This window comes from Lepisosteus platostomus, chromosome 3 (assembly GCF_059453375.1).
Source record: "Lepisosteus platostomus isolate fLepPlt1 chromosome 3, fLepPlt1.hap1, whole genome shotgun sequence".
Lineage (NCBI taxonomy): Eukaryota > Metazoa > Chordata > Actinopteri > Semionotiformes > Lepisosteidae > Lepisosteus > Lepisosteus platostomus.
The window spans coordinates 1239175-1267172 of record NC_142613.1 but is presented as its reverse complement, the minus strand read 5'-3'; the positions used below and the strand labels follow the sequence as shown (position 1 = coordinate 1267172).

At 52.4% G+C, this 27998-nt stretch overlaps 3 protein-coding genes across 5 annotated transcripts in view; 2 read left to right on the top strand and 1 right to left on the bottom strand.

Annotated features, from left to right (window-relative positions):
- ptpn18 (protein tyrosine phosphatase non-receptor type 18) overlaps positions 1-8116 on the top strand; it is a 35207-nt gene extending 27091 nt beyond the window's left edge. For both annotated transcript variants that reach the window (XM_088623705.1, XM_088623707.1), the window contains 5 exons: positions 645-1021; positions 3010-3041; positions 3880-3910; positions 5175-5264; positions 6266-8116. In XM_088623705.1, the coding sequence (XP_088479831.1) occupies positions 645-1021; positions 3010-3041; positions 3880-3910; positions 5175-5264; positions 6266-6339 (604 nt within the window). In that variant the 3' untranslated portion in view covers positions 6340-8116. The remainder of the gene's footprint in view (positions 1-644; positions 1022-3009; positions 3042-3879; positions 3911-5174; positions 5265-6265) is intronic.
- A 1001-nt stretch (positions 8117-9117) lies between these two features.
- LOC148674010 (E3 SUMO-protein ligase ZBED1) lies at positions 9118-16722 on the top strand. Its single transcript, XM_088623701.1, has 3 exons — positions 9118-10540; positions 12606-14660; positions 16389-16722. The coding sequence occupies exons 1-2, from the start codon at positions 10391-10393 to the stop codon at positions 14358-14360; spliced, it is 1905 nt and encodes a 634-aa protein (XP_088479827.1). The 5' UTR covers positions 9118-10390; the 3' UTR covers positions 14361-14660; positions 16389-16722.
- On the bottom strand, positions 15619-27635 carry renbp (renin binding protein). 2 transcript variants are annotated; one of them, XM_088623709.1, is made up of 11 exons: positions 27414-27635; positions 25853-26031; positions 25423-25498; positions 24725-24800; positions 24002-24180; positions 23620-23844; positions 21787-21868; positions 20891-21066; positions 20046-20177; positions 19849-19936; positions 15619-18570 (listed from the first exon to the last, which is right to left on the bottom strand). In XM_088623709.1, exons 2-11 carry the CDS (start codon positions 25948-25950, stop codon positions 18491-18493), a joined length of 1212 nt encoding a protein of 403 aa, XP_088479835.1. In that variant the 5' UTR covers positions 25951-26031; positions 27414-27635; the 3' UTR covers positions 15619-18490. The 2 variants fall into 2 exon arrangements, with proteins under 2 accessions (XP_088479835.1, XP_088479834.1); XM_088623708.1 differs by having other exon boundaries at positions 25853-25956; positions 27414-27629.
- Between the last annotated feature and the right edge of the window lie 363 nt (positions 27636-27998).

Here is a 27998-nt window from a genome sequence, read left to right as displayed (position 1 = left end):
GATGAAAGTTAAAAGGACAGAATTTTAATCAGGGGACTTTCCTTTAAAATTGTACATAACTGTACAGTGCACTAGTAAGACACCAGTTAGTTTGCTGTGTACAGTTTGGGTCACCAGAACAAAGACTTTCTGCTCAGGAATCAGTCCAGGGAAGGGCAACCAGATATATCCTGGGGCTTGAAGGGAATGGCAGTCAGGTCCAGGTCTGCATTGCTGTCGCTGGTCTTGCTGCTGTTTCTGATGCAAAGCAGATTCTTAGGTGGTAAGCGCAGGGCCTCCCTCAGGCACCACTATCACCTTATAATCCATTTCATGAACAGGGGTTGAATTGATACTCTCTTCATAATTATTTCACCGCGATAAACAGATAATCTGCGGTGTATGTTTAAGCTTCTCCAGTTTCACAGGGGCGATGAGGTTAGGCCAGGGTATGCATCATCACTCTGTTGTCTGTAGAACCTCCGTTCAATGCAAACTTATCAATAGTGGAATCTAGATGTCGATAGAAGATTATAATGGGACATCAAGAGCTCGTGCAGAACGAGCTCGAGCTGTCACCCAGGTGGTTTTCTTCTGTGGTTCCCAAGATGGTATTTTGCAGCGTCTTTGACTTGAACTCCACTGACGCGTTTGACCCTTTGCAGAAAAGCTCCTGTGAAGCCTCAGACTTCAGCGCCCCCCAAGGGTCAGAACATGAACGACACCTACGCTGTGGTAAACAAGCGCAAGCCCCTCCAGCCCAGAGACCCTGCTGCCCAGCCCCCCAGTCCCTCGGACGGCCTTCCCATGGTGCACCACTACGACAACGAGCCCCTGGTCTCGCTCAGACCCAAGAGCGCCCCCGCGAATGTCCTCTACAGCACCGTCAAGCCCAAGCCCAAGGCCAGGTTCGCCGGCTCGCCTACCACACTGCCCACGCCCCTCTACGACACAGCGGCGCCGTCCAGTCAGAGACAGGCGGGCGGGGCTTTCCTCCTGGCCTCCCCCGTCTCGGACCCGGGCAGCTACGACTTCCCTGGGGGTGAGTGTTCCTGGGCGCTCGCGTCCGCTCGGGGCCAGATCCACCGCCGGGGTTCCAGCCGGGCCTCGATACTGTGCGCGAAACACCACGCAGCTCCGGCACCTCTCCCCCGCCTGCTGTGTGTTTGCACCTGCGCCGTGCTGCCCCATCCGAGAATTCCTCTCCCCCGGCCTCTCCTCTCCGTCCTCTCCACACGTCCTGCAGCCAGAGGGCTGCTCCCCAGCCGAGCGGGCTGAGCAGGACCTCACCTAAAAACCCACTGTAACATCCTCAAAGGCATCTGCTGTTTTGGGTCTTATTTTGTGAAATAAGAACTAAGCGACGGGTGGGAAAAGCCTGTAGAATGAAAAGGCCTGTGACTGTTCTGTTAGCTCATCTTCCCCTGGGTCCATAGGTGCAAAGAAAAGCTCTGTGCAGCAGTGTGCAGCTCAGTACAGCTGCGTGCAGCTCAGTACAGCTGCGTGCAGGTCTGTGCAGCTGGCTGCACTGCAGATCTGGCACGAGCTGGGTGCAAACTCCTGAGGCTCCCTCCTCTCTCTTGCACCACCCTGCTGTGTGACAGTTAGCATAAAAGTGCCTACGAAATGGCCTCCTGCGTCACTTCTCAAACTGGGTGAAATCTGCCAAGTGCTTCAAAATAATGTGGCAACTGCTGGAGGCAGGGAAAAAGCCACGAACACGTTCCTACTACTTCACCACAGACAGTGCTCATACCGCAGGTGGTCAGAGGGTGCCTGGTTACATCCTCTTCATGTACAGCACAGCTTCCTGGCACTGCAATGGGACCTTATTGTACAGCAATCTCAGCCTAGTTAAATCCGATTGCTTCTGTTTATCACCAAACAAATGTGTTTTTCGGGGTAAACAGAGGAAAAGCAGGCGCCTGTAGGGACTGGCTAGCTGCTAGGACCTCCAGACTAACAGTACACCTTGGCCAGGCCATCAGGGCCACAGCAGTAGACACTGAGCCCTGGTGCTCATGAGCCTGGTGCTCTCTTGTTATCCGGTACGAACTACATCTGTCCTCCCTCATCTCAGCGGTGCAGCAGTGCGAATGGCCCGACAGACACACGCCTGGTCCCCAGGCTGTAGTGCTGTAGGGGGCTGTAGGCTGGTCCCCCTTCTGAGAGGGTTGTAGTGGGGAATCAAGCTGATTGCAGTGCAGGTCCATTCATCCATTCAGCTGGGAGCAGATGAAGAAATAGAAAAGGCCCAAATATCTATTTTTTAAAATGCTCAAGATTCATGCTTTAGATATTTTATTACTAGTTTATCCAGGAGGCCAAAAAGTAACATTGCTCTGTAACACACAGAACAACCATAGGAGTCATTCAGCCCATCTAGGTTGTGCAGCTGGTAGTAGCCATTTCTTTAACGAAACTGTGCGTAAAGAATCATTTCTAAATGCGCGTCCCCACCCAGGATACCAGGGCCCCCGGCCTTCAGCAGCTGTGTGTGGTTTGATCACACTCTGCACAGCTTGTTTACTGCGAGAGATCTCGCTTCTCTTCCTCTGACTGTTTTTCACTTCCCTCCGAAACCTGCTGGCCTTATCTAGGGAGTCGCTGCGCATTGCAGGCTGTAGAAATCTCAGCCGTCTTTTATCTCCCAGAGTGCTGGTTACATCTGGGCCGCAGGTCATCCAGACCAACTCACCCAAACAAGCACGAGCTGACGGGTTTGCTTCCAGCCCGGTGCCACACATTTAAAAACGGGAGCAGGAGGTTATTGCATAATGCGGAACATTTCGTTCTCGCTTTGAAATTTCCAGTTTGTTTTGCTGCCCTGGCTTTGAGAAATAAACAGGAACCTGGACTGAAAATGAAGGGTCTATTTTGAAACACAGGGTGCAAAGAGGGGAATGAATGAGTCAGCATGTTACTGGCTCTGTTCCTGAAGTCACCAGGCCAAGACTTGTGTGTGCAAAGAAGATATTCATTTTCAAGTTGGTCACTTTTTTTCTTTCCTTCTTCTTTCCTTTCCTACAGGTGTATCTGAAAGCCTGAGAAGGGATCAGAAGGTAAGTGCCGATCTCTCCTGTGTTTTATGTCATATGAGTGTTTTAGCGCTGAAGACTGGTGACGTCTGCCCATGTATTGCATGTTCGTAATTTCCTTTCGAAACTGCAAACTCAGTTAAACTGCAACTGCTAGCATCCTGTGCACGTATTTCTCAAGCTTTCTTTCTCAGCTCGTTTCCCTGCCTCTGCAGAGCCCCGTCACCCTTTTAAGTCAACAGCAGCAATGAAGTGTGAAACATTAAGATATTGCCACAAACCCAAGATGCTTTGGCTGTTCTGTTGTTTTTCTCATGTGCAAGAATCCTCCTGGTGTCCGGAGTGGAGCTGTGAGTTCTCTTGTGATGTTTGCGTCGGGCTTCTTTAAAGTGGTCTGGCGCTTGGGTGCGAGAGAGACTGGCCTTTCTTTCTCTTGAGAAGTTCTGTTTTTTTTTATTTTCTCCAGGGGTTATAATCCACTGTTGTATCTTCTCATGCTGTACGTCCCGCCACAATTCTGTGTGCTGAGTACATCCCAGTTTGACTTCCTCAATAATATTCACTGATCCCAGGGGAGAACAGCCCAGAGGCCAAAGCTACTGTGTGATCAAATCACCTGCAGGATAAAATGACAGAATAACTTGTATTTTACCACCACTGATGCAGACAAAGTGTAGACCCTGAACTGAAAATCTTTATAGTTACATTTACCGTTTGGCTGTCAAACGGCTGATCTCATCCCTTGGCTGTGAAGTGGAAATATGAATGAAGTGTGAACTGGTCCCTCGGCCTAAATATGATTTCATGCCACTCCAGGGCTGCAGCATCACTATAATCTCATTTTATTTTGTCTTGCTTTCAGGCACTAAGCTCCTACACAGCAAAAAAGAACTGTAAGTTTACATTTCCTTTCATTGTTTTGTGTGAACTGGTTGAACTGGCCCTTGTTCTTCTAAGTACTGTTCGTTTGTAGTAGTATATTATGTCTCATGTAATCAACTGTCAGAGACATTCTATGTATGTCTAATTTTGAAACTATTGGGTTAATTGTTTAGTTTGACTATTCAGGTTGGACCAAAAAGCAGGAGAAACAAGGTCCCCCAGGGTCTGAGTTTGACACCCCTGATCAACACTATGATAAGTTAATCGGTAACAACCCTGACGAGCTGTTGTGTTGAGATACAAGTTTAATCTGTATAATCTCATTTTAAACAAAACATTTAAAAAATATGGAGAAGGAAGCCAGCTTGAACAGCGTTGAGCTGGGTGCTCATGGAGGGATGCAAGCAGTCACAGCGCAGGCCAGTGAAGGTCTGAGACGAGTTTAATTGTAATGAAAATAGACGCTTCCGGAGAACACCGAAGGAGACACACATGAGGTGTATTTCCCACAGTGCCCCGATTGCAACAGTGTTACAGAGGTTTTTATAGTCTGAGTCCAGCCATGTTATTACATGAATGGGGGTTTAAGAGTCCACATTCTACTTATGGTCCAGCAGCTATTCTTGATGATATTGTCCTGACTTTCAGCTATTGCTGTGGTGTCGTGTGCAACAGCAGGTGTCTGTTCCAAATTCACTCAAGCCAGGTCAGGAGCAACGACCCCAGGCCCAGATTTCTACAGTCGCCATCCTTTCAGAAACCCCCCTCCCCCCCAAAAAAAAACAGTGTTTCAGCTCTGTAGCCATTCCCGCATGGCTGGACACGTCTTTTACTGTTCGTCTCAAGGGCCCTCGCTGGCTGTCCCTGTGTGCCTCCGTCAGGCTGACCGCTGGACTGGCCTGTGATGTGTTTGACAGCCTGCAGCCCCTTTGCCCTGTTACTGTGTGTGGATCAGCAGCACGCTGCTCCGGGCCTGTAGTGCCACAGTCCCACAGGTCTGCCTCCCCAGCCAAATAGCCCGCGCAGAGTTTCAGTGGGTCTGGCTACATTAGAGTGCAGTTAAGTAAATACAGTCTGCGGACAGAGGGACAGTCTGACAGCACTGTGGCCCTGCAGGAGTGTGAGCGGGCGCAGATTTGGCCCGGGACAGGAGCTGTGTGGTACCGTGTGCAGAGAGATCCAGCCTCAGTCCTGCTCAGTCTCTGCCAGGCAGCGTCCTCAAGCCCGGCCTCCACAGGGGCCCCCTCCTGACGTCCTTCTTGTTTATCTTCCCAGTGGAAAGCCCTGCGTCCACAGATGATGACTATGAGTACGTGTCCAGTACCAGGAAAGAGGACACGGACTACTGCACCGCCAACGGCCTGGGTATTGTGTTCCTCTCCGCGGTTCTGAGAGCGTTAAGTCGCAGAATATGGTTAGACGTGTCGTGGCAGGTGTTGAAGGTGTAGAAGTGTTCTAGTTTTCTAATGGAAACTCAACACAGGAGTGCTGTCTGATTCCGTTTGGCATTGCCGAGTCATGGGAGTCCGACAGTGCTGACTCACGAGTGGCTTGGGTCAGGGCATTGGAAAGCGCAGAGATGAGAGGAAGCTGTCTCGCCCATCTTGCTCAACTCATTGAAGTCGGAGCCCCATCGGGATTCTCGCCGAGTGACTCGGCACTCTGAGCATGACGCGGCCCTTCACTGTATTTTCACCCCGCCCACTGGCCCTCACTGTCAGCAGGATCTCAGGCTTCCCGTGCTCAGGGCGTCTGAACGCTTTGCTCACCCAAGAGTGCACAGCTTGGCTCCCCAGTTAGCCTCAGACTAGCCTGCATCACCATTATCAGGTGAACGTGATAATGAAGAGCGCCCTCTTGAGGAGGGGTGACGATCGTGACACCCAGCTTCTTTCTTAAAACAGAAGGCTGTAAGATGGGCTGAATTGCCTCCTCTTGTTTGCAATCTGTGTTAGGGTTTTACACCCCCGACAAACACTGAATCAGTGTAATCAGTTCATTCCAATCCCCTTCGAACACACTTCCTGTTCAGATCAGGAAGTGAGCGTTAGCTACATTCAGTTTAAATGACAGCTGCCGATCTCCTGAAAGTCTCCGGTGAGAGGAACTGGTCTGTGTGCAAACGGCTTCTGGGGTTGATGCAGTGAAGGGCAGTGGGAATTGTGTTTTAATCCCAGCCTTGATCGCTGAAACCATTGGCACATGCTGGGGCTGCTCACAGAAGGAGGGAGAGTGTGCGGGTGAGAGAGGGTGTTATGTGAGATTTTTTCTGGCACTTCCCAAGTGGTTTAAGAGAGCAACTGCCGGGCCAGTGGCACTGATGGGCTTCCTGATTAAAACAAGCTCCCACCTCTCTGTCCCTTCAGGATTCAACTGCCGGATCAAGAAGCCGAAGGGACCCCGGGACCCTCCGGCCGAGTGGGGCCGGGCGGAGCGATAGACGTTCCTGCACTTGGGACTTCGGAGTCGGAGGGGAGGAGCTGCTGAAGTCCCGGAGATTTCACGCCACGCCTCGTGACTCTCCTTCCTCCAGGAACAGTGCAGCGTGGACCTCCGACAGCCCACAGCTTCTCCCTCTGATCCTGGGAGCCAGGGCCCACTGGCCCGTCCTGCCGACACGAATGGGATGCACAGCCGGTTGGGCCCTCTGTCCCAGCAACAGCTAGGACGGGGAAGATTTAGCCACGCCCCTTGGACAGCCAGTAGCACGTCTCCTCAGGGAGAGCCATACAACAGCGTGAGCGCTCCCTGCATTCAGCTGCACAGCTGGAAGACCTGTCTGAGACACGCAGGAGCTCTGCGACGGTCCTCAGACTCTCATGTGTTCCAGGACAGAGGAAGGGTGTGCAATTAGGGCAGATTCATTTCACATTCATTTTCTAGATCAGTGTGGCTACAAACATACACGAGTGCCTGGGTGCGTGTTCTCGATCTCCAGGAGCACAGCGTGTGGTGTGGCTCATTCACAGAGCCCCCTTCCGTAGTCTCCAGAGTTCTGGGAGCACTGGAGGGGACAGCGTGCTCTGATTCGGTCCTGTCCGCCTGGACCGCGTGACGGGACTCTGGACTCCGGAGAGGAAGATGGTGCGTGATTACTGCAGGGCTGGGGCTGAGACTCGTGTGCCGGCTCAAGTCTCCCGCTCAGTCCCGCGTCGGAGCTCTGTGTGGATCGGGAAGGCACGCCGGGAGAATGTGTGATGTGTGGGTTGCGAGACAGTGGCCGGGGAAGAGGCACGGTCCGTGCTGAGAGAGAGAGAGGGGAAGTGAGGACATAGCCTGTTGCTTGCATTAGCTTCCAAGCAACATACGGAAAAAACTCCAAATCTGACCAGCTGTTTCTACAGCGTCAGGCTCTGCAGTTACTGAACACCACGTGCATATGCCAATCACCCCTCATACTCAGTGAACACCCCCGTTTCTCTCTGGCCTCTGACTATCACTAACCCCAGAAGCACTCTCAATCAACGCTGTCTTCCTTTAGTGTTGCTGTACAAGTGAGGATCTTCATGCTTGGCACAGCATATCGGAATAGAAGCAAGACAGTTTAAACAAGGAAAGCTGAATCCACCTCTAAATATTTATTTTGATCTCAAATGTATGAAACTGAAGTTCAGACAGAATATAGGAATGCTTTTACTATATGGCCACATGCGTCAGTGTGTGTATTGTAGAGTGTGTTAGTTTGAATACCTGTGTCGATGTATAGATTCAGACATTAACGTCAACACCGTACGAGAGCCGGCCTGTGGACGAGCTGGAGAGAGAGAGGGTGAAAGATGGAGAAGGAGGGGAAAATACAGGGGTGACAGACAGATGAAGAAACGGCAGGGAAGGAGGATGAGAGGGGGGAGTGGGGAGGAAGCAAGTGCTGAATTGTTGAGCACAAAGAGACGCGACATCAAATCAGATGTGACCCAGTGTGGCAGAGTGAGCTTCACTATCGCCACCCCCATCCTGAACCTGCGGTCAACTACAATCTTGGCTGAAATTCTCCTTTAGGCTAAAAGGGTCTATTTTAGAGTGATGAAGAATTTTGCTGTGATCCCAGGAGTCTTGCTCGTGGCGTTCGTAGCCTTGTCCAGCATCGTCTGCAGAGGGATTAAAAAAATACATGTGGGCTGTAGTCATTATTTTTGTTTGGGGGAAATGTTTCTGTAAATAGTTCTGGTGTCATTTTAACTTGTGTCGAATGTGAAATATATTGTTAATGAAAACTAGTGGTGCTGTAAGTCAATCGTCTAATCTTAGACACGCCTGAATGACTGAGGTGAGCTCGAGGGCCGCACGGGCGTGAAACTGAAGCCCCTACCCGAGACCTTGACACCCGCCCGGACCAAGCCCGAATGGTACTGCCAGATTTGAAACCCGAACCCCAAATCGGTCCCTCTCTTTTCCTCTCGGGGCGAGTAGACACACCTGCACGCACGGAGACAGATTCCCACAGACGCAGTTTTACAATGCTTTGCTCGGCTGCTCTGCGCTTGAGTTGATAGGCAGACAAGGCCGTGCGCCGAGACAAACTGGTATTTTATAAACCTGTAATCCTTTTGAAAGTGGGGGACGGTTGATAACGGTGATAGGCCTACTAAAAGAGCAGGTGCTGTAAGCAAGGTGAATATGCGTGCAGGCAGTACTGGTTTCAGCCACCTCCCGCGTCATAACAGCACGCAAGCCCACACCCTCGACCCGGCCCGAGCCCGATACTTTGTCGGGTACCAGACCTCTAATGTGAGCCCTGCTCTGCCCAGTCTGCGGGCAGTAGAGAATGTGTTGCAGTGGAACAGCATGGCCGATGGGTTACATGACTCTTATTCCGTCGGGCCCAATTGTGATTGAACTTGGAAAATAACGTTATTGTTATTGATCACAGTTCAAAGCCTATAAAAATCAATAATCTGCCAAACCAGTCTGGACAGGTCAGATTTAAGACTGCAATCTGTCTTCTGTTTCACATTGAATTGCAAGACAGTTAAATTTGTTACCGCTTTTTAATCCCGTGTTCCTCCTCATTCAGCAGAACGTGCTGCTAGGCTAATTTACTGGTGACAAACCCTGCTCTGTTTTGCAATGGCAGTGCCTCACCCAGGATTCAAGCCTGCGGCCCAATCTGAAGTCCGGAGCCCGGACCGCTGGGCCAGGCGCCACTAGTGTCCTGAGGGAGAACATGACACCTGACCTTCGGCAGGTGAAGATGCTGAACCACCACAGCGGGCCTGACAAGCTGTTTCCCGTTTCATCCACTAGAGGGAGCAGTCAGCACCTCAGTCAGATGACGAGCACTGTGCACTTCACAGCCAGCAGCAGCGTGCTTCCAAAGGCAGTGAAGCCCCTAGTTCCAGGGCTTTCGTGTGAAATGGCCACCGTTCCTAAGGGCGGCTTTAACATTTACAATGAGACAATTACTTTCTCGACTTTACTATCAGCTGTGTGTCTGAGGTCTTCGGAAAGCAATCGATCGATCGATCGATCAATCGCATCAATCAATGATGCACCTACAGATCGGGAACAAGCCAGTGTCTCGGCTGCAGGCGCGATCAGGGAGGCAGACCAGATGAGGGTCCTCTCCCGTGCGCCCGCTCCGTGGGGCCGACAGCGCTGGAACCGGAACCGGAACCGGAATGGGGAAGGAAGCCTGGCGCAGTCTGGGGGCGCAGGGGCGCAGCCGCAGGAGGGGCAGCTCGAGTGGGGGGGGCTGGCTCGACGCACGGGCACGCTCCGAGCGGCCAGGAGTGCGTGAACCACGCTTCACACCCGCGTTATTTGAGTCAGCTCGGTGTTTAAAGTCCCCAACCCCTCGACAGCTGCTCCCGGGGGACCCCAAGTCCACCAGGGGGGTCAGGGGTCACTCCCCCATGTGGAAACAACGCTGAACAATTTCGAGGTGGTCACCTGAGGGCCATTAAAGGGTTAAATTGAGTCATCGGCAGATCATTTGGGAATAAAATGTGTTAGGGGACATCCAGGAGACTGGCCTTCAAGGACCAGGGTTGTCTGTGGGGAAAGGACACGTACAGGTGCCCCCCCCTCCCTCTCAGACTGGACCGGGGCTCCGCAGGGCCGGCGAGTGACGCGCTCGGGGAGCTCGCTGCCGACGAAAGGGGGCGGAAATTACCGAAGGCGAGAGCCGAGCACAACAGCTGTTGACTTCCTGGTCGCGATTTGCATCCTAGCAGCCTAGCGGAGAGGGGCTTTTGTATGTGGCTCCCGGCCGCAGACGTCGAAGCCGTGAAGGGGAGAGCGCAGACAGGTGTTGGGGCTTTTAAAACAGCTGACGAGCACACCCCCGATCCCGGCAGTGCAGCGGGGTTTAGGAGCTGGGAGCTGGGAGGCTCTGTGCCGGAGCGCGATGCACCATCCCTGTTGTCGCGTCTAATTGCATCCCGGCGACGGAGCTGGGGCGCTGAAGGGGCAGCAGTCGTCACCGGGCTGGGACAGCGAGGCAGACGGGGTACAATCCGATTTACTTCCGAGTGAAGGTCTCAGCCTCGTAGATGGCGTCACATTCGAGGGTGTCTATCCTGGATTACTTCAACATCGTCTTCGAGGGGGAAAATGGCAAAATCGAGTCCAACTGCAAGGCGTGCGGCACCAGGATCCAGGCGAAAAGAACAGTAACGTCCAACTTCGTGACCCATCTCAAGGTAAGGGCGAGGGGGCGGCTGCGTGGCAGGGCTGCGCCCCGAGTGCGCGAAAGGGTTAAAAAATCCCGTGGAAATATCGACCACCTGATGAGAAAAAAAAAGCATTTTCCGCGCAAGGAAGGCTTTCTCTCTCCCAGCCCCGAGGAGATGGCCGAACCACACAGCCAGCCCGCAGTTCCACAGATCACGCCCGCTGTGAAATATTTCAGCAGTAGAGCGAGCGACTGGAACTTGAAGGGCGGCCGGGATCCGTCCTGCTATCTGTGATGAATGAAATACCGGGCTCACCCCCTTTACCGCACGCACACTAGACGTGTAGGTGTGAAACAGTCATTTGTGAGCGGGAATCGGCCGTGATAATATTCCTACACGGCTGTCAAGAACGAACAGTATCGCATTATCGATCTTTGATTAGAAAGAACAGTGCGTCGAGGTTAAATTCTGATAAATAACATTTAGTCGTATTTGGGAAGGGATTCCATTTTTGAATAGTGCGTCTCTAAACTCAAAACGCTGAAAAGGGCACCGCGTTGTGCATCTGATTCATACTCAAAAGAACGAATTTCATGAGGAGCGCAATAGCTGTTCAACTGGGCTTTGAATTAGCTGTTGCGATGAAGTTTTCTTCCGGCAATCTGCAGCGCGCGTTCGGTTATTTCTACTTTCTTCTGACGTGTTTGAAGACCATGTTTGACAGGACAGCCTTCCTGGGGGGGGGGAGATAACGACTGAACCCCCTGGCGTGAATCGGGTTTTTTTTATTATTATTGACAAAACGACATAGCGGGTGTATTTCTGTTCACCGTGGGGCGCCGTGCGCGGACACCACCAGGAACGCGGCGAAGAAAGGCTGGAATACGGGGCGAGAAACGCGTTACAGCGACAACGAGACGCAGACGGATGTGTGGAGTGTAAGGACTGGGCAGAGAGAGACATACATATGGTTATATATTTAAAAATTATTTGCGGGGCGGAGGTGTACAGGAGAGGTTCACCAGTTCGCTGACCGCAGTCCTGGTCTCCACGGAAGGAGTCCAGTCGTCTGGACTGAGGCTGGAGCTGTGCGATTTCCCGGCTCCGACTGCTAGGCAACGGGAGTCGTTCTTTTTGAGAGGTGATATCCGACCTGATCAGTCATTTATCAGCGAAAATCGACTGACTAACAACGTTGTACAAAATAAAAAGACAGTTCTTCAGTTGCCTGGGATACCGGTCTTGGCTAAATCATTCACATTCAAATAACGACGCTGCCGCACGCAAAACTGTGTAGATCAGACGTCCCTTTTACACTGTGGTAATTGTAAAAACAGAGGGCATCTCTATCTGACCGACGGTTCTTCGATGATATGAAAATGTTTGTTTGAATCAAAACGAATCATTTTATTCCAGGCTACAGTACCAACTCACCACTCCCTGCTGACTGACCTTCTGTACAAAACCCCGCTTCTTTTCACACACTGTCGCCGCAGATAATCAAACCTATTTTGAAACGGCAGAAGTAGATCAATTGTGTATAATGTTTTAAACACATTGCACATGCCATGGAATGTATGTTTGTTCTGGTGGCTCTTTGGAGGAAAGGGAATGTCTCGGCTCACCGGGAAGCGCTTCGGTTGATTAAGTACGGGGCGTCTTCAGCACCAGGCCAAGTATTTTCATTCAGGCCGCCGCGTCTCCAATCACTGCACGTTGCGTGTTTGTTTCTCGAACAAAACCATGACCTCAGCAGCCTGTCCGGGGTTCGGCCCAGACGGCTCCGGTTCGGTTCTGAATTCGTGCCCTGTTCTGACCCGGTGCCGAGCAACTGGACCAACACCGCAGCGCACTACGGGAATTCGGACAGTTTATGCCCTAGTGGGGAGGGGGGGGTCAGACCGTTGTCCCAAATCGTTAACGCGTCATCGAGGCTGACGCAGCACGATTGCAAACCCGTGTTCCGCTGTGAGGCATCAGTTCTCCAAACAGTAGCTCAGGAGATGTCAGGGCGCTTGATTCCGCTGCCGCTGCCCGGAGAGTCCGGGCGTGAGCCTGCCGCTAACTCGGGTCTGTTCTGCCCCCGTTCCAGCGCAAACACCAGGCCATGTACGACGAGTTCGTCAAGAAGAAGGACATCAAGCGGGAGGCCTACAGCTCGGGGGGCGTGCACCTGGCCCCCAGCGGCCGGGCGGAGCCGCCGGCCCGGCCCTCCCACTCCCACTCCCACACGCACTCGCTCTCGCTCTCGCTCGGGACCGGCGGCGGCGGCGGCGGAGGCGTGGCCAAGTTCGAGCGCGGCGACCCCCGGCAGGCGATCATCTCCGAAGCCATCGCCAAGATGATCATCCGGGACCTGCAGCCGGTGCGCATCGTGGAGAGCGAGGGCTTCCGGGAGCTGCTGCGCCTGCTGGAGCCGCGCTACACGCCGGAGTCGCGCAAGTACGTCCAGCAGCAGCTGCTCCCGGGGTACGCCTACCAGGTGCAGCTGGCCAGCAAGCAGGCGCTGCAGGCGGCCGAGTCCTGCAGCGTCACGCTGGACGTGTGGCGGAGCGGGCCGGCCAGCGGCTACCTGGGCGTGACCTGCCACTTCATCACCAGCGACTGGCAGATCAAGTCGGCTCTGCTGGCCTGCCTGCGCCTGTCCGGCCCGCGCACGGCCGAGCGCATCCTCCCGGAGTACGACGAGATCTCCCGCGCCCACGGCATCGCCGGGAAGGTCTTCCGGGTGGTGGCGGACGGCGGCTCGGACAGCAGGGCCTCCTTCCGCCTGCCCGGCTTCTGCCTGCAGAGCGGGGACGAGGAGGAGGAGGACGAGGAGGAGGACGAGGAGGGCAGCGGGGACGAGGAAGGGGGCGGCGAGGGCCTGTGCCTGGGCCCGCGGCGGGTCGCCTGCTTCGCGCGCTCGCTGGCGCGCTGCGTGCGGGACGGCCTGCGGGCCTCGCCGCCCCTGGCCCTGGCGCTCACCAAGGCCGCCTGCTTCCTCAACTACGTGAGGGCCACCGTGGCCCCCGAGAAGCTGCAGCCGGCGCTGGGCCGGGCCCCGGCGGGCGAGCGCCGCTGGAACGCGCAGCTCAAGGCCGTGCGCCGCCTGCTGGAGGCGGCCGACTTCCTGGAGGACGTGGCGGGCCGGCGCGACCTGGCGCTCGGCGCCTTCGAGAAGGCCGCGCTGCGCGAGCTGGTGGAGCTGCTGGAGCCCTTCGAGGAGGCCACGGACATGGTGGAGGGCGACAAGCACGTGCCGGTCAGCCTGGCCCTGCCCTGCGTGCTCGGCCTGCGCAAGCACCTGGCCGAGAGCGCGCCGCGCCAGTGCGCGGGTCTGCTGGGCAGCCTGGCGCAGGCCCTGGACCGCCGGCTCGCCGGCCTGCTGGAGGACCCCCTGCACGTGACGGCCACCGCGCTGGACCCGCAGTTCAAGCTGTCGTGGAGCAGCAGCAGGGAGCAGCACCGGCAGCTGGTGCTGGAGGAGGTGTCCCAGCACGGCCCCAGCCCCCCGCCCAGCCAGGCGCCCCGGCCGCCCCCCTGCAAGCGCAGCAAGCTCTTCTCCTTCATGAGGCCGCGGCCCGCCGCCCCGGCCCGCAGCCTGGAGCAGGAGCTGGCCGCCTACCTGCACGAGGACCCCACCGACGAGGACCCCCTGCACTACTGGAGGAGGAAGGCCGCCGACTTCCCGCAGCTCGCCCACGTGGCCAAGCGCGTCTTCACCGTGCCCGCCACCTCCACCCCCGTGGAGAGGATCTTCGGCACCGTGGGCAGGATCGCGCGGCCGGAGAGCTGCCAGCTGCTGCCCAGGAACCTGGAGACGCTCATCTACCTGAAGGCAAACTACAGGCTGCTGTGGACCTAAGGGCGCATCAAGGCCTGCCTGTTCATGCTTTCATAGTTATACACATGAATACACACTTTTTTTAGTTGAATTAGACTGTCTGTTGAAAACGCAACACTAGTGCATCGCATCAAAGACTTGACTTTAATCCGTGCACTTCGTAGTGAAATCAACCCAAACTCTGCCATGGCCACTATACGTACTTTTGCATTCTTAATGCTAATAAATGTCCTGCCCTGCTGTACGGGATGGGGTGTGCTCACTGACTGCCATCTCGGCTCGAGGGAAGATTCTGGAAAGAAGAGGCGCCCGCTGGGGCAGGTGGGTGAGACGCTGACCCGCCCACTGGTGTGTCGTGGACCCCTGGGAGTGGGCTTTTCACAGCAGGCAGGGCTGAGGGCCTGTGGGCACTCTGGGACTTGTGTTCAGGGCTGTGAGTGACGTACACCCAGGGGAAAACTGCACCCCTCTGAACCCCAGCTATCTGGGAGCCTGTGCTGGTACAGGGGTCACCTGGAACGCGGAAGCTGAATTAACACCCACTACTAGAGGAGGAAAGAAATAATAATAAGGATCAGTTCCCTATTAAAGAACAGAAAATCTTAGAAAGATTACAAATGAGAGGAGGCCCTTTGGCCCATCACACTTGTTTCTGTAGCTAAATCAGCAGGGGCTCTTATCCACACAGTACCTAGGCAGCTTGTTCCAGACCTCTACCACTGTAAGTGTAAAGGACTGACTTGTTCTCAGCTTCAAATGCAATTCTCCAGAGTTTCCACTTGGTTCTAAGCTCTCCTTTGTTACAAAAAGGGCCTTTTCGCCTGCAGTGTGAGCGAAATTAAACCAGTGTGATTATTAAACCTGAAGCGTCAGCAGATCACGCTGGATTCGTCATGGGGGGAATAAAGAGGTGTCTTGCTCAGCAGCCTGGAGGGGAGCTCAGGTGCTGCTCACCTGTGCTTTCCTCTGCTGTGTGGCTTCAGTCAGCCCCTGCAGAGAAACCCTCAGCTTGTTGGCCACATCAAAGAAATACAAAAAGGCCTTTGATGTAAATAATTCAGTCACAGTCATCATCATCAACAACAACAACAGCAACCTCTTAATGGCAAACTGGAGTCACTGAATAAATTAGGGTGAATACACTCACTCTGCTTTCTTACATTCCTCAACACAGCGGCCTCATAGGCCGAGCATAGTCTTCATCATCATCAACAGGGGAGGAGTGAAATCGCAACACAGCAAACGGTGCTCAACACATTATAGTGGGGAGAGCAGAGGGTGAAGTGAACAGTTTATTAGAAACAGAACCCTTGAGAACAATACAGAAATGCAATAATGCCCACAAGCACAGTAGCGATTCTCTACCTAGACACTGATGCCGAAATGAAAAACAGGACAACACTGCATATAAAATGCATTGATTGTTTTCACTGACTTTATCACTCAGGTCGTCTGTGATGAAAGACACTTGGTGAGAACATGGAATTATAATGTCCCAAAACGTCAATAACCAGTCTTCACTGAAATGATCAGCTCACAGCATGATTACAGGTTTTTAATACTAGTTTTAGTCCCATCTCAAGTCCCAATTTATCCTCGATTTGTTTTATAAAAAAGCTGTATTATCAGAAAATTGTAAGTTTCCCTCAGTTTTCTCTTTTGATTTGAATATTTACATACAACAAAAGAGATTTTTAGTTTCCATGTATAGCCTCTATATTCAAGTAAATCACATTCCATATTAATATGTAATATTTAAATGACTTGCTCAAGACTCAAGATGTGTATAAGACTCCAGTGTCAGTGGTGTGGGCAAAGAATAGCATTTATTTTTCTAGTCATACTGTCCAGAACTTCAAAACAACACGAATCCAAAAGGTTACAGATGGGGAAGGCAAAAGCTCTTGATCAAAGATCAAAGATACAGTGTCTGTACTTCACTTAATACTCCAGCTCCAGTAACACAGAAAATCATTCATTATTGGGCATTTATTTGTGTGGGTGTGACCCAAACCAACTTACATTTTGTCATTTGTTCTATTTACACAGCTGGGTATTTTACTGGGTCATTCTGAGGGTAGTCCAGGGATCTGAACCCACAGCACTGCTCCAGCCTGCTGCCTGCTGCACACATGCGAGTTACATATGCAGGACATTTCATGTGAGATGGCTACAGTCTTCTGAGACAGCTGCACAGCAACGCAATGCTTTCTGCAGGGCCTGAGACCAGGGGACACCCAGGATGTGAGGACTTCACTCTCTGTAAAGATGCTTTACTCATTGAGACCGACGTCGGATCAAGAGAGAATCTGCTTGGAAGAACATCCTCAATAAACAGTGAAAAACAGACATTTCTCACTGAAATAAAGAGCCAAACACTGAATGGCTGTTGTTGTGACTCTTTCCTACAAAAAGGTTGTTTTTTTAGTCTCTCCAGTCCCACTCTGTTAGACCCGACTCAGCTATATAGCACCTTTAAATGCTGAAATGCACAATTACCTCTGAGGGTTTTGTCTGAAGGCATGCACAAGCTGACTTAGGCAGAAATAATCAAGGTGCATTTCACAATAGATTGAGTTCTCTTACCATATAATTCAGGCTCATGCTCCAGGAGATAATGAACATCAACAGCAGCTATAATGGCGCATTATCTGCAGTCAGCACAGACAGCTCATTCTGTACACACCTCACCTGGCCACCAAACCAGGTCTCCTTACTCTGGTCTTATCAAAAATCAAATGCACGGTCAGCTTTCAGTAAAAACATTCGGTGTATGGACTGAGGTGTATGTGCTCCTGGTTCTCAAAAGTACAAATGACAGAGATACAAACATCTGTCCACAGGAACAGCATACAAACTGGTTCCCATAAGAAGCAATAGAAGTTTCTCAAATTGCTCTGAAAAGAAGGAAGCAGTAGCCTCATGGGAGCATGGCTCAGGGTGACTGCGTACAGTGCGTCACCCAGTGTGGTTCAGTTTATATTAGATTGCTCTGTGATTTCACGGGTTGTTGTTTTTAGTGTTAAGAGAATGTGTGATAAAAGGAAAGCTACAAGGATGTGTTAAATCCTAATCAGAAGGTCAACAGCCTTTGAAATGAAGGGGGAACAGTTAAAAGTCATGAAAGTGAGTGTTGCAGTGTGAGGAGTGAGGATACAGGCAGTATGAGGGGTGAGGATGGAGTGTAGCAGTGTGAGGGGTGAAGATGGAGTGTAGCAGTGTGAGGGGTGAGGATGCAGGCAGTGTGAGGGGTGAGGATGGAGTGTAGCAGTGTGAGGGGTGAGGATGGAGTGTAGCAGTGTGAGGGGTGAGGATGGAGTGTAGCAGTGTGAGGGGTGAGGATGGAGTGTAGCAGTGTGAGGGGTGAGGATGCAGGCAGTGTGAGGGGTGAGGATGGAGTGTAGCAGTGTGAGGGGTGAGGATGGAGTGTAGCAGTGTGAGGGGTGAGGATGGAGTGTAGCAGTGTGAGGGGTGAGGATGGAGTCAGTGTGAGGAGTGAGGAGGATGAAGCCAACAGGTTTCCTGGTTCAGCAACATGCAGGACAGGGAGTGTTGAGGTGGCACTGAGCTGGATGTGTTCAGGGGGGTGTTAAGTAATCGAAATGTTCAGTTCCAGGGCAGGTGGACTGCAGCTGCCCCGCTGGAGTTCAGGGACAGAAGGAAGCCAGGGTTCCAGTTCAGGTACTGTATGTATTACAGCAAGATGTGTGTTCCAGCCTAAACCTACGGGCTCTCAACACAAGATAGGATTCATCTTTCAAATGATATTGATCAGCAAAAACCAGCCCAGCAGGTTCAGGGCTGTGAAATCAAATATGACCGAGTGGTTTTAATAATGCACAAGACCTTCAGTTCAAGGTCCCAGTTTCATGCCCATCAAATACAACTGGATGGCTGCCCACACGTTGGAATGATTCCAAAAGCCCAGCTGAGGCTATTATATGACAGACATGATGTTGCCAGAGGATGCTTCGACAACAACAAAGTTCATCTGGGTAAGTGAAATGAATCAGAGACCCTCCCCCAGCCCGTAACGCACAGATATAGTTCTCTTCTAATACCTCTGCAAGCTTGTGTCACCCTGGAGGGAGACCTGAAGCAGGAAGCATCCTCCAGTTCCATGACTTCTGCTGCTGAGGCCTGCTCTTTCCTCACGGAGCCTGGGATTTTCCTAACAGGCCGTCCAGGAGTTGCTCGCACATGTAGAGGCAGCGGGGCACGTGGAAGCACCCTGCAAGAGCATGATGTCTTTAGTTCCTCAGGGAGCTCTTATTTCAGCTCCACAGAAAGGAAAAGGTCTTGACACCTCGCAAGCTTTTGTACAAAGTGGTCGAAAATGGAAAATGAAATGCAGTAGAGAGTGAACTGCAACACTCATTAAAATCTCAGCCCGGAGAATTGTGAAAAAAATGCAGGACGGTTTGAAATACAAAACTGATACATTGAGATGAGAACCCTTCACCCTAAAACAACCAAATTTTCCATTTCATGTAATTGTTCTTCTGCACGTCCAGTAAACATCCAGCTTTCTGTCTGAACATCTGCTTCATACTCTGCATGAAGCACAACTTCATGGAAGTGCATTTAAAACTGAGAACAGAAGGCACTTCTGCACACAGAGTGGGCTATGGGAGTGTGCAACAAGCTTAATAGCTTCTTTCAGGAAACAGCTGGATGAGATCCTTGGATCAATTAGGTAATAACTAACCAACAGGCCGGAAGGGCTAATTGGTCTCCTCTCATATGTAACTATTCTTATCTTCTGAAGTTCAGCTTCTCCCAGATATGATTCTTCTCTCTCCTGTTCAGCACTTCATTCTCTGTCACATGCACAATATATCCATTACAAGGGCTGTACAAACAGTAGGATGATAATATTTGAATTATACAATATATCCAGATAATGGGGTTTTGGCACAGTGGTGGAAAGTAGCTTTGCTGCCTCACAGCACTGGGGCCCTGGGTTCAATTACAGCGGTGCTATCTGTGTGGAGTTTGCATGTTCTACTCATGTTCACATGGGTTTCTTCCAGTCGCTCCAGTTACCCCCACAGTCCAAACACATGCTGGTAGTTAAATTGGCCCTGGTGTGAGTCAGTGTGTGTCTGCGTCTGTCTGCCCTGTGTGTGTCCTGTGATGGACTGGTGTCCTGTCCAGGGTGTGTGAGTGTGCGTGTCCTGTGATGGACTGGTGTCCTGTCCAGGGTGTGTGAGTGTGCGTGTCCTGTGACGGACTGCTGCCCTGTCCAGGGTGTGTGGGTGTGTGTGTCCTGTGATGGACTGGTGTCCTGTCCAGGGTGTGTGAGTGTGTGCGTCCTGTGATGGACTGGTGTCCTGTCCAGGGTGTGTGAGTGTATGTGTCCTGTGATGGACTGCTGTCCTGTCCAGGGTGTACCCTGCCTTGCACCTGTTGCTTGCTGGACAGGCTCCAGCTCCCCCGCGACCCTGCGCTGGATGAAGAGGTTAGAGGTCGGACGGGTTCAGTGAGTGCATTCTGCAGACAAGCTGACCTTTGAAAGGCCCTCCCTTGAGATCCAGAGCCAGCGAGCCCTGCTGGGTCAGATAGCCGAACCACTCGCCCTGCTCCATGTCTGGGAACTGCAGCATAGCAGGGAAGGCGGAAGAAGAGTTAGAAACACGCAGTTCCAAAAACTGGCAAGAAGGACAAGGAAACACCCAAGCGGGGGGGAGGTGCAGACAGACTCACGTGGCTGAAGGTGTAGTCGTACACCTGGGAGAACCTGTCCAGCAGGGCGGGGTCCCTGGTCTGGCAGTACGCCATGAGGAAGGCGATCAGAGCCTCACAGTGTGGCCACCACAGCTTCATGCTCCACTCCAGCTGCGGGACAGAGCAGGGGTCACTGGGGATGCCCGCCACAGCCGCAGGACAGCGCAGGGGTCACCGAGGACGCCCGCCCCACCCACAGGACAGCGCAGGGGTCACCGAGGACGCCCGCCCCACCCGCAGGACAGCGCAGGGGTCACGGAGGACGCCCGCCCCACCTGCGGGGCAGCTTATTTCATGAATAAGTGGGTTTCTTTTGTTTAACACACCTAACTGGTGATTATCCCTTAATCCCATAATTGCATATATGTCCGACAGAATACACTAAGTTCAGACTTCAAAACACAGACAAGACCCAAGGCAGCCAACGTAAAGATTTTCATTTTGCTAGCGTGCACCACAATCCGGCTCAAATAACACACAAACTGTGGAACTGCATCTAAAACCAAGAACAGGAGGCACGTCCTTACCCAAAGGGTGGTGGGAGTGTGGAACAAGCTTCCCACCCATGTTGTTGAGCCCGATATCCTGGCTTCTTTAAAGAAAGAGCTGGATCAGATCCCTGGATCAATTAACTACTATCAAACGGGCCCGACAGAGAGAATGGCCTCCCCTTGTCTGTAACGTTTCCAATGTGGAGACAGCAGCACGTGATTCAAGCTTTCTGGCACTCCCTCTGGGCTCAGTGTGTTCCGCCCCTGTCTGCAGTGTAAATGTGCTACACCTGCGTGCCCGAGTGCAGGCGCCCCTCTGTCTCCAGGACGCACCTGCGTGGGGCAGCAGCCATCAACATCCTGGAAATACAACAGGCCCCCGTGCTGCTGGTCCCAGCCTGTCTGGAATGGAAGCAGCATGAACTTCTCCACCGCCGTCTTCTTCAGCTCCTCGTCCCCCTGGCGGACCGCGTGCTGCAGCAGGAACCAGCCGGCCTCCAGAGCATGGCCTGCAGAGCCAGACTCACGTCAGGGACCAGAGGACAGCCTGCCTCCAGAGCACAGCCGACCTCCAGAGTGAGGTCTGCACAGCCAGACTCACGTCAGGGACCAGAGCACAGCCGACCTCCAGAGCACAGCCGGCCTCCAGAGTGAGGTCTGCACAGCCAGACTCACATCAGGGACCAGAGCACAGCCAGCCTCCAGAGCAAGGCCTGCCTCCAGAGCACAGCCGGCCTCCAGAGCGAGGCCTGCCTCCAGAGCGAGGCCTGCAGTTCTGGGCCCTGGGCTCTGGGCCCACACAGAGCATGAGAGATGTGAATGCTGGGGGCTGTCTGGCCGGAGCTCATTCAGAAACACCCCCTTTGCTCACCTGAAGATGCGAATGGAAGAAAGCAAAAGGTACGCTTTCCGTTTTCTTCCCTCATCGCCGAATTTTAGAGTTGCAAACAGGCATTAAAAGCCGAATGAAAAACAAGAGCCGTGATGGACTGCATCGAACGGGGTCTTTCAGGCCGAGAGAGGAGCAGAGAACGACGGCCCGCGCACCGGAGACGAGGAATCTGTCTCCCTCCAGCAGCCAGCCTGCGCCCGGGGGTTGAAAACAATCACGGGCAGAGCTGGGGGTGGGGAGGATGTAACCGGTCACGTCCCGGCAGCCTGAGACGGAGACACGCCAGCGCCCAGCGGAGCCCGGCGAGAGGGACCTGCCGCCCTCACAGCCTCCTCACCTGGGTTCTGGTGTCGCCCCTGGCAACCGGGCAGCTCCTCCCCTTCCTCCGACACGTGTTCCAAGATGGCCGCCCCGTCTCTCTGCAGAAACGAGCACATACTCATCCGCTCCCGGCGATGTCCGACAGAACAAAACCACCGGTTTTCCTGGTATAGTGAACGAGACACTGAAATTGCCTGCTGTCCCTGAAAGAAGTTTCTGTTATTGCTGCCCGCTTTCTTGATGGCAGTGTGTTCAACTTATCTTATCAGAAATATACCTACATCTCTTTGGAGGCATCCCTGCGGGTTGCTAACAGCTCCCAGTGCGCACACACAAGCCCGCCTCCTGAAACAACGCCAAGTAATTTATTTCAATTAGAACAGGCAGCTAACAGAGAGCTGGGCCAGTAATTGGTATTGAAATGAATTACTTGGCAGAGCAGTAGAATGGTAATTGGATACATTCCCCTCCCCCAGTCATCTCCTCTGTGCTGCAGCTCCCCACTGCTAACAGGCCCACACCAACACAGCAGGCAATTTCACACCCCAAGTCATCAGTTCAGAAAGCACTCGCCCACGTGCACACAGCTGCGCATACACACTCACATACACACACAGCTGCGCATACACACTCACATACACACACAGCTGCGCATACACACTCACATACACACACAGCTGCGCATACACACTCACATACACACACACCTGCGCATACACACTCACATACCTGCACATAAACACACACCTGCGCATACACACACACACCTGCGCGTACACACACACCTGCGCATACACACAGACACGCGCAAACACACACCTGCGCACTCACACTCACATACACACACACCTGCGCATACACACAGACACACGTAAACAGACGCATACACACACACCTGCACATACTCACATACACACACACGCATACACACACGTGCACATACACACACAAGCATGCACATATATAAACACATACACACACATGCGCATATACACACCCATGCACACATATACACACAGACACACTCGAACACACAAGCCCATACACACAAACTCATCGGACAGTATGGAAGAAATAAAAAGGGCAGATAGAAAAGCTTAATTAATTATCCAGCACCATCACCAGATTGCTCTTCCGTCTGGAATGGTGATAGTAACATTGGTGAGAGTGTTTTCTTGGAAGCTGAGCCTGCCCCTCACCTACCCGAGCCCTGGGTAAGAGCTGGTCTCTCCCCATGCTGAGGCCTGTGCCCAATCTGTTCTCCTTTATCTGCTCATCAGCATCTCCTCCATCTCTCACCTCTGTGCAGCTGCTTGCAGCTCGGAGGCCCCCCATCTATAATCAGGCTTGCACCTTTTAAACCTCAAGTCTCGGCTATAAGGATTTCTCTTTGTGCTGTGCTTTATTAATTTGTAACAAGGCTCTTAGCAACACTGATTTTAATTTCCTAGCAAGATGTTTGACAAAATACTCCTGGTCTCAAACAGCTCTTTACATTTTTATACAACGGGAGCGATAGAATAATGCAAAAAAACTATTGTAGAAAGATTAATCATGTGATCATGTAAATATTATATTCTGAGTTTCATAAATCTTTGGTACAATAAGGGCAAAGCAATCGCTATTGTGTAATGTGGAATGCATCGAGGGGAAAAATAGCTTCCTTACATCATCTTCAGTGCCTGTGATGATGATGTGGCTTAACAACACTAATTATATAAATTTACAAGCAGGCAGAGAGGAGAGAATGAAATGCTTGATCCTGGCATCTCTGTCTTCACAAGTCAAGCAGTCGCATCTACACAGCGATGTGGTAGTGAGGTAGGTGTGAAAGGGCCTCACAGCTCACCTGGATGTGCTGTAGGGTCCTCTGCACACACCAGCGCCCCAGTTCACTGTACTTCTCTGCCAGGCCGGCCCTGCCCTCCGTCAGCTGCTCCACCAGGCACAGGAGCATCATGGGGACGGCCATGCTGTTGACGGGGATGTCCCCAGGCATCTCGGGACGGCCCAGGCCAGAGGGGTCCACTCGGGCCCAGTGGACTATCAGATCCATCACACGCTCAGCCTCCACCTGCCAATGAACGAGAGGAGCGCCTGCCTGTCAGCACCAGAGCTGAATCTTCCTGACTCCCTGTCAGGACACCAGCGCCGAGAGCAGGTCGAGCAATCAGATCGGCACGAAGGCCACCACAGGCAGGAGTGGGATGAATCAGATAGAGGTGCCCCACCTGGTGCCTCTGTTCCCCAGTGACCCTGGCCAGCTCGTCCATTGCCAGGACATAGAAGCACTCGCTGAAGATGGTCCTCTGCACTTTCACTGCCCGGCCGTCCCGGGTCAGGCAGAAGGCGCACTTCTGGGAGCCACCCAGAGGGGGCGCCCACGCGTGAGACCGCAAGAACTCCCCACCTACCACAAGAAGACAAAGACGTGAGGAGCGGTTTCAACAACAAAACATTTCCTTACGCAAGTCAAAAAATTCATACTTATTTCAAAATGCTGAAAGATGATACCTATAACTATAGGCACTGCACCACAATGATAAACGCACAGGATATCGCTTATTTATAAACATAAAAAGTTCCAAATGTGCGAAGGGCATGTTAGCTTCAACAAAATGGCTGTGTATCTTGTTCCACAACCCGGGAGACTCCCACAACCATTCGTGTAAAAAAGTATCTCCTGCTTTGAGTTCGAAATGTGCTTTCACATAGCTCCTCTGCCACGCCTGGATCCAGGTCCCACAGTGGATACAGTGTTGCCCACACGGCTCTGTGCCGAAGTCCACATCCTCCCAGGTTGCGCCACCTTCAGGAGGCCCGAGGGCCAGCAGCTCAGCAGCTAGACTGATTGTAGGATGTGCCCAGCCCCCTCACGCAGTGGACTAAGATGAGGACGGACTTGCTGTGACGCTGGTCTGAGCCCCATTCCCTTTCCTAACCACGCGGCTCACCTGCCACAGCGGCCTCAAGGATCTCCGGCCTGCGAAACCGCTCCACCGTCCTGTACAGCCGGCAGTACATCCACACCTGCAGGGGCCAGAGAGGCAACGTGAGGCTCAAGGGCTCGGGAGACGCTTGGGAGATGCTCGGCAAGCGAATGGCAGGCGCTCGGGGAGACGCTTGGGAGGAGCTCAAAAGGAGCTTGGGAGACGCTCAGGAGGAGCTGGGGAGGAGCTGGGGAGATGCTCGAGAGCTTGGGGAGATGCATGGCAGGCGCTCAGGAGGAGCTTGGGGAGACGCTTGGGGAGACGCTTGGGGAGGAGCTCAAAAGGAGCTTGGGAGACGCTCGGGAGGAGCTGGGGAGATGCTCGGGGAGATGCTCGAGAGCTTGGGGAGATGCTTGGCAGGCGCTCAGGAGGAGCTCGGGGAGACGCTCAGGAGGAGCTGTGTCTTGAGGGGAGAGTCTCCCGGCACTCGGGAGGCGCTGGCTGTCTGGGGGGTTTTCTGTGCTTACTTCTTGTTTCAGCTCTCGATCTGTTACTGCCCCAACCTCACTCCTGCTCAGCCCGCTTTTCTGTTTTGGCCGAACTCTGTGCCTCCCTGCTTTTTCCTCATCTCTGTTTTCCTATTTCTCTCTCTCCTTGAAAGATCTCCGAGCTCAGCGGGCCGTGGGGACTGCAGCAGCAGGACCGGGACCAGCCGGGTTTACCTGTCTTCCCTGGAGCCACACGTACTTCAGCTCATCGTACACCTGCCCCTCTCTTCCCAGGCAGGTGAAGAATCCCCTGGGGAAACAGCACACAGGCCGTCTCAATGAGAGGGACGGGAGGGCAGTGCGTTCCCGTTTTTCACAGCGACAAATTCATTCCCAGTTTCCGAGTTAGCTTTCAATCAATTCTTTTCACTGCATGGGCTTTCCTGGAAATGAGCACATGAATCACAGATGGGAATTGTAACAAGAATGGAAACTGATTAGACGGGAACGGGAGATTGATTTTAACCAGCAGCCTGGACTGACGAGCAGGAAAGAACCGCCCAGTACGCTGCCTTCATCGCAGCCCCCTCCCAGCCTCCCCAGACCAGGGCGTCCAGCTCGGTCCCTGGAGGGCCTGGCGCCCCGAGCAGCTGGTATACGGTACCCGTATTCCTTATCGTGGGAATGCTTCAGCCAGAATTCCACCACCCGGTCGAGCTCCGCGGCAATCTGGTCCCGAAAGCGCTCCAGCTTTCCCAGCATGGTGTTCTGCCAGAGAGGCACAGCCACGGTCCCAGAACGGATGGACAGGGGAGAGATGATGGAGAAGGTTAGGTAGGGAATCTGCGAGGGAGACGTCAGCACCTCAACCAAGAAGCCATGCGTCCCCTCCGTCTCTCTAACAGACAGATTGTGCCCGAGTCTCTGAGTCCGTGGGTCTTGCGTCTCATATAGGGATAAAGGGACAGCATGTTCTAGTACAAGAGGCCCAACACGTCTCTGCTGTACCAAACAGGCAGAAAATGCTGAAGATCTCCATACTGTGAATCTGTGATCTGCTGTAGACTGAACGGGTGGATGAGCCCAGTGGCCGTCTCTCATTTCCAGCTCTTCTAGTGTTCCCGGATCGAATGAAACACCGTCTGCTACGGAAGCGCATTGCTGCCACCAAGGAAAAAACAATTCGCCCCCTTATCTCAGAATTACGATAGCAATGCTGACGTCAGTGTATGGACATCCTGTTGTGTCGTGCAACGAACGCCTGGAGTATCTACCGCGAGCTTGGCTGGCACTTTTGGTTTAATGATTGTGTCAATGTCCAGCGCCGCAGGATTTGCACAGATTACTATCTGATAATTACGAGACAATTCCTCATCTGGTAATGATGAGATCATTTTCTCGTAAAGACGAGATAAGGGCGAGGTTGTTTTTTTTTTCCTTGGTGGCAGCCATGCGCTCCCGTAGTCTGCCGATGCCTTTCAGGGAATTTCTTAAGCGTGTTCAGATACTAATACGTGTTTTCATCACATTTCCACTCGCAGAAAGGGCGCACGCCGACTCCTGCGCCGGCGAGTTCACCCTGCGACAGTACTGCAAAACGACAGCAGAGGGCAGTGATCCACACAGCCGCGGATTTTTTGCCAAAGATCCTGTATCTTCAGCCAAAACCCGTCTGCTATTTCCTTAATGACATTAAAACCTTATTCTTCATCTGTTTATCTAGTACTGCCACAACGGGCACTACTGCCCGTGTGCACAAGTGCATCTAACTTGTTAAGAAGTGTGGAATCTAAGGATGATTTTACTGTTCTCACGTCAGGAAATAGCCATTACTATTATTATATTACCACTGCGCACGAATCTTCAATATAATTATAATAATTATATTGAATAATGATATAATTATTACTATTACTGTACTTCAGATATCATCATTTGAATAAGCTGTCAAACGGATTATCATGACCACTATATTTGAGCTCATAATTTAAAAAACTAAACTCACTCCGAACTGCAGGGTTGCAGTGTTTTCTACAGAAAGTTTACGAAGGGGAATGCAAGCTCAGCAACTATTATAACACCACATGAACAATGGGAATGGGTTTTCTTTATAATCGTTAGCAACCCTAGTAAAAACAACAACAACAAAACAGCACTGAAGGTACTATTTCTTTGCATACTGTCGTTAAAAGAACAGCACAGTTAATAACATTCAATTTACAAACCTGTCTTGATATTTGTGTCTAGCTGAAGCAGTTCAGACTTGATCCAGACTTGATGCAGATCATGTGATCCGATCCGGTCATAAGACTCCCCTCCGTCACGTGTGGAGGTCGCTGCGAGCGGCGGCACGTGGAGGAGACTAGAGTACCTTCCTGCGCTGCCCGCTACTTCAGGGAGAGAAGTTGTGCTTCTCTTGTGTACAGCAGTGTTATCAGGGATGAGGCTGTAGAAAAGCCCTTTTTAATCATTTCAGACGCTGTTGCTCTTCCCTCTGTCCCATTATTATGTAAACCAATACGCAAGTATGATGATCAGGGACAGGAATGCTGAGCAATAGGAGTTTCCATCCTCCAGGAGGCACATTACAATGACTTCCTGATTGCAGAATCGTTAAAGACACGGCACGGCACGGCACTGTGGCACCACAAGGAAACGTAGGGATGTTTATCCTGGTGGCTTGGTTCTGATTGCACCATTTGGACTCCCCAAGCTCCCACTTGATCCCACTGCTGCAGCAGTCAATTCAAGGTGCTTTGTTAGCATGGCCGATGGGTACAATCAGTGCTGCCGCCTCTCAGAGCAGAGCA

Excerpts from the sequence above, each read along its gene's own strand:
- LOC148674010 (XM_088623701.1), top strand. The coding sequence starts at position 10,391 with ATGGCGTCACATTCGAGGGTGTCTATCCTGGATTACTTCAACATCGTC. Across the intron at positions 10,541-12,605 it reads ACTTCGTGACCCATCTCAAG|CGCAAACACCAGGCCATGTA; the intron begins GTAAGGGCGAGG and ends CCCCCGTTCCAG.
- renbp (XM_088623709.1), bottom strand. The coding sequence starts at position 25,950 with ATGCTGGGAAAGCTGGAGCGCTTTCGGGACCAGATTGCCGCGGAGCTC. Across the intron at positions 24,181-24,724 it reads CCTTGAGGCCGCTGTGGCAG|GTGGGGAGTTCTTGCGGTCT; the intron begins GTGAGCCGCGTG and ends TTCTTGTGGTAG. Across the intron at positions 18,571-19,848 it reads CAAGGGAGGGCCTTTCAAAG|GGTGCTTCCACGTGCCCCGC; the intron begins GTCAGCTTGTCT and ends ATGCTCTTGCAG.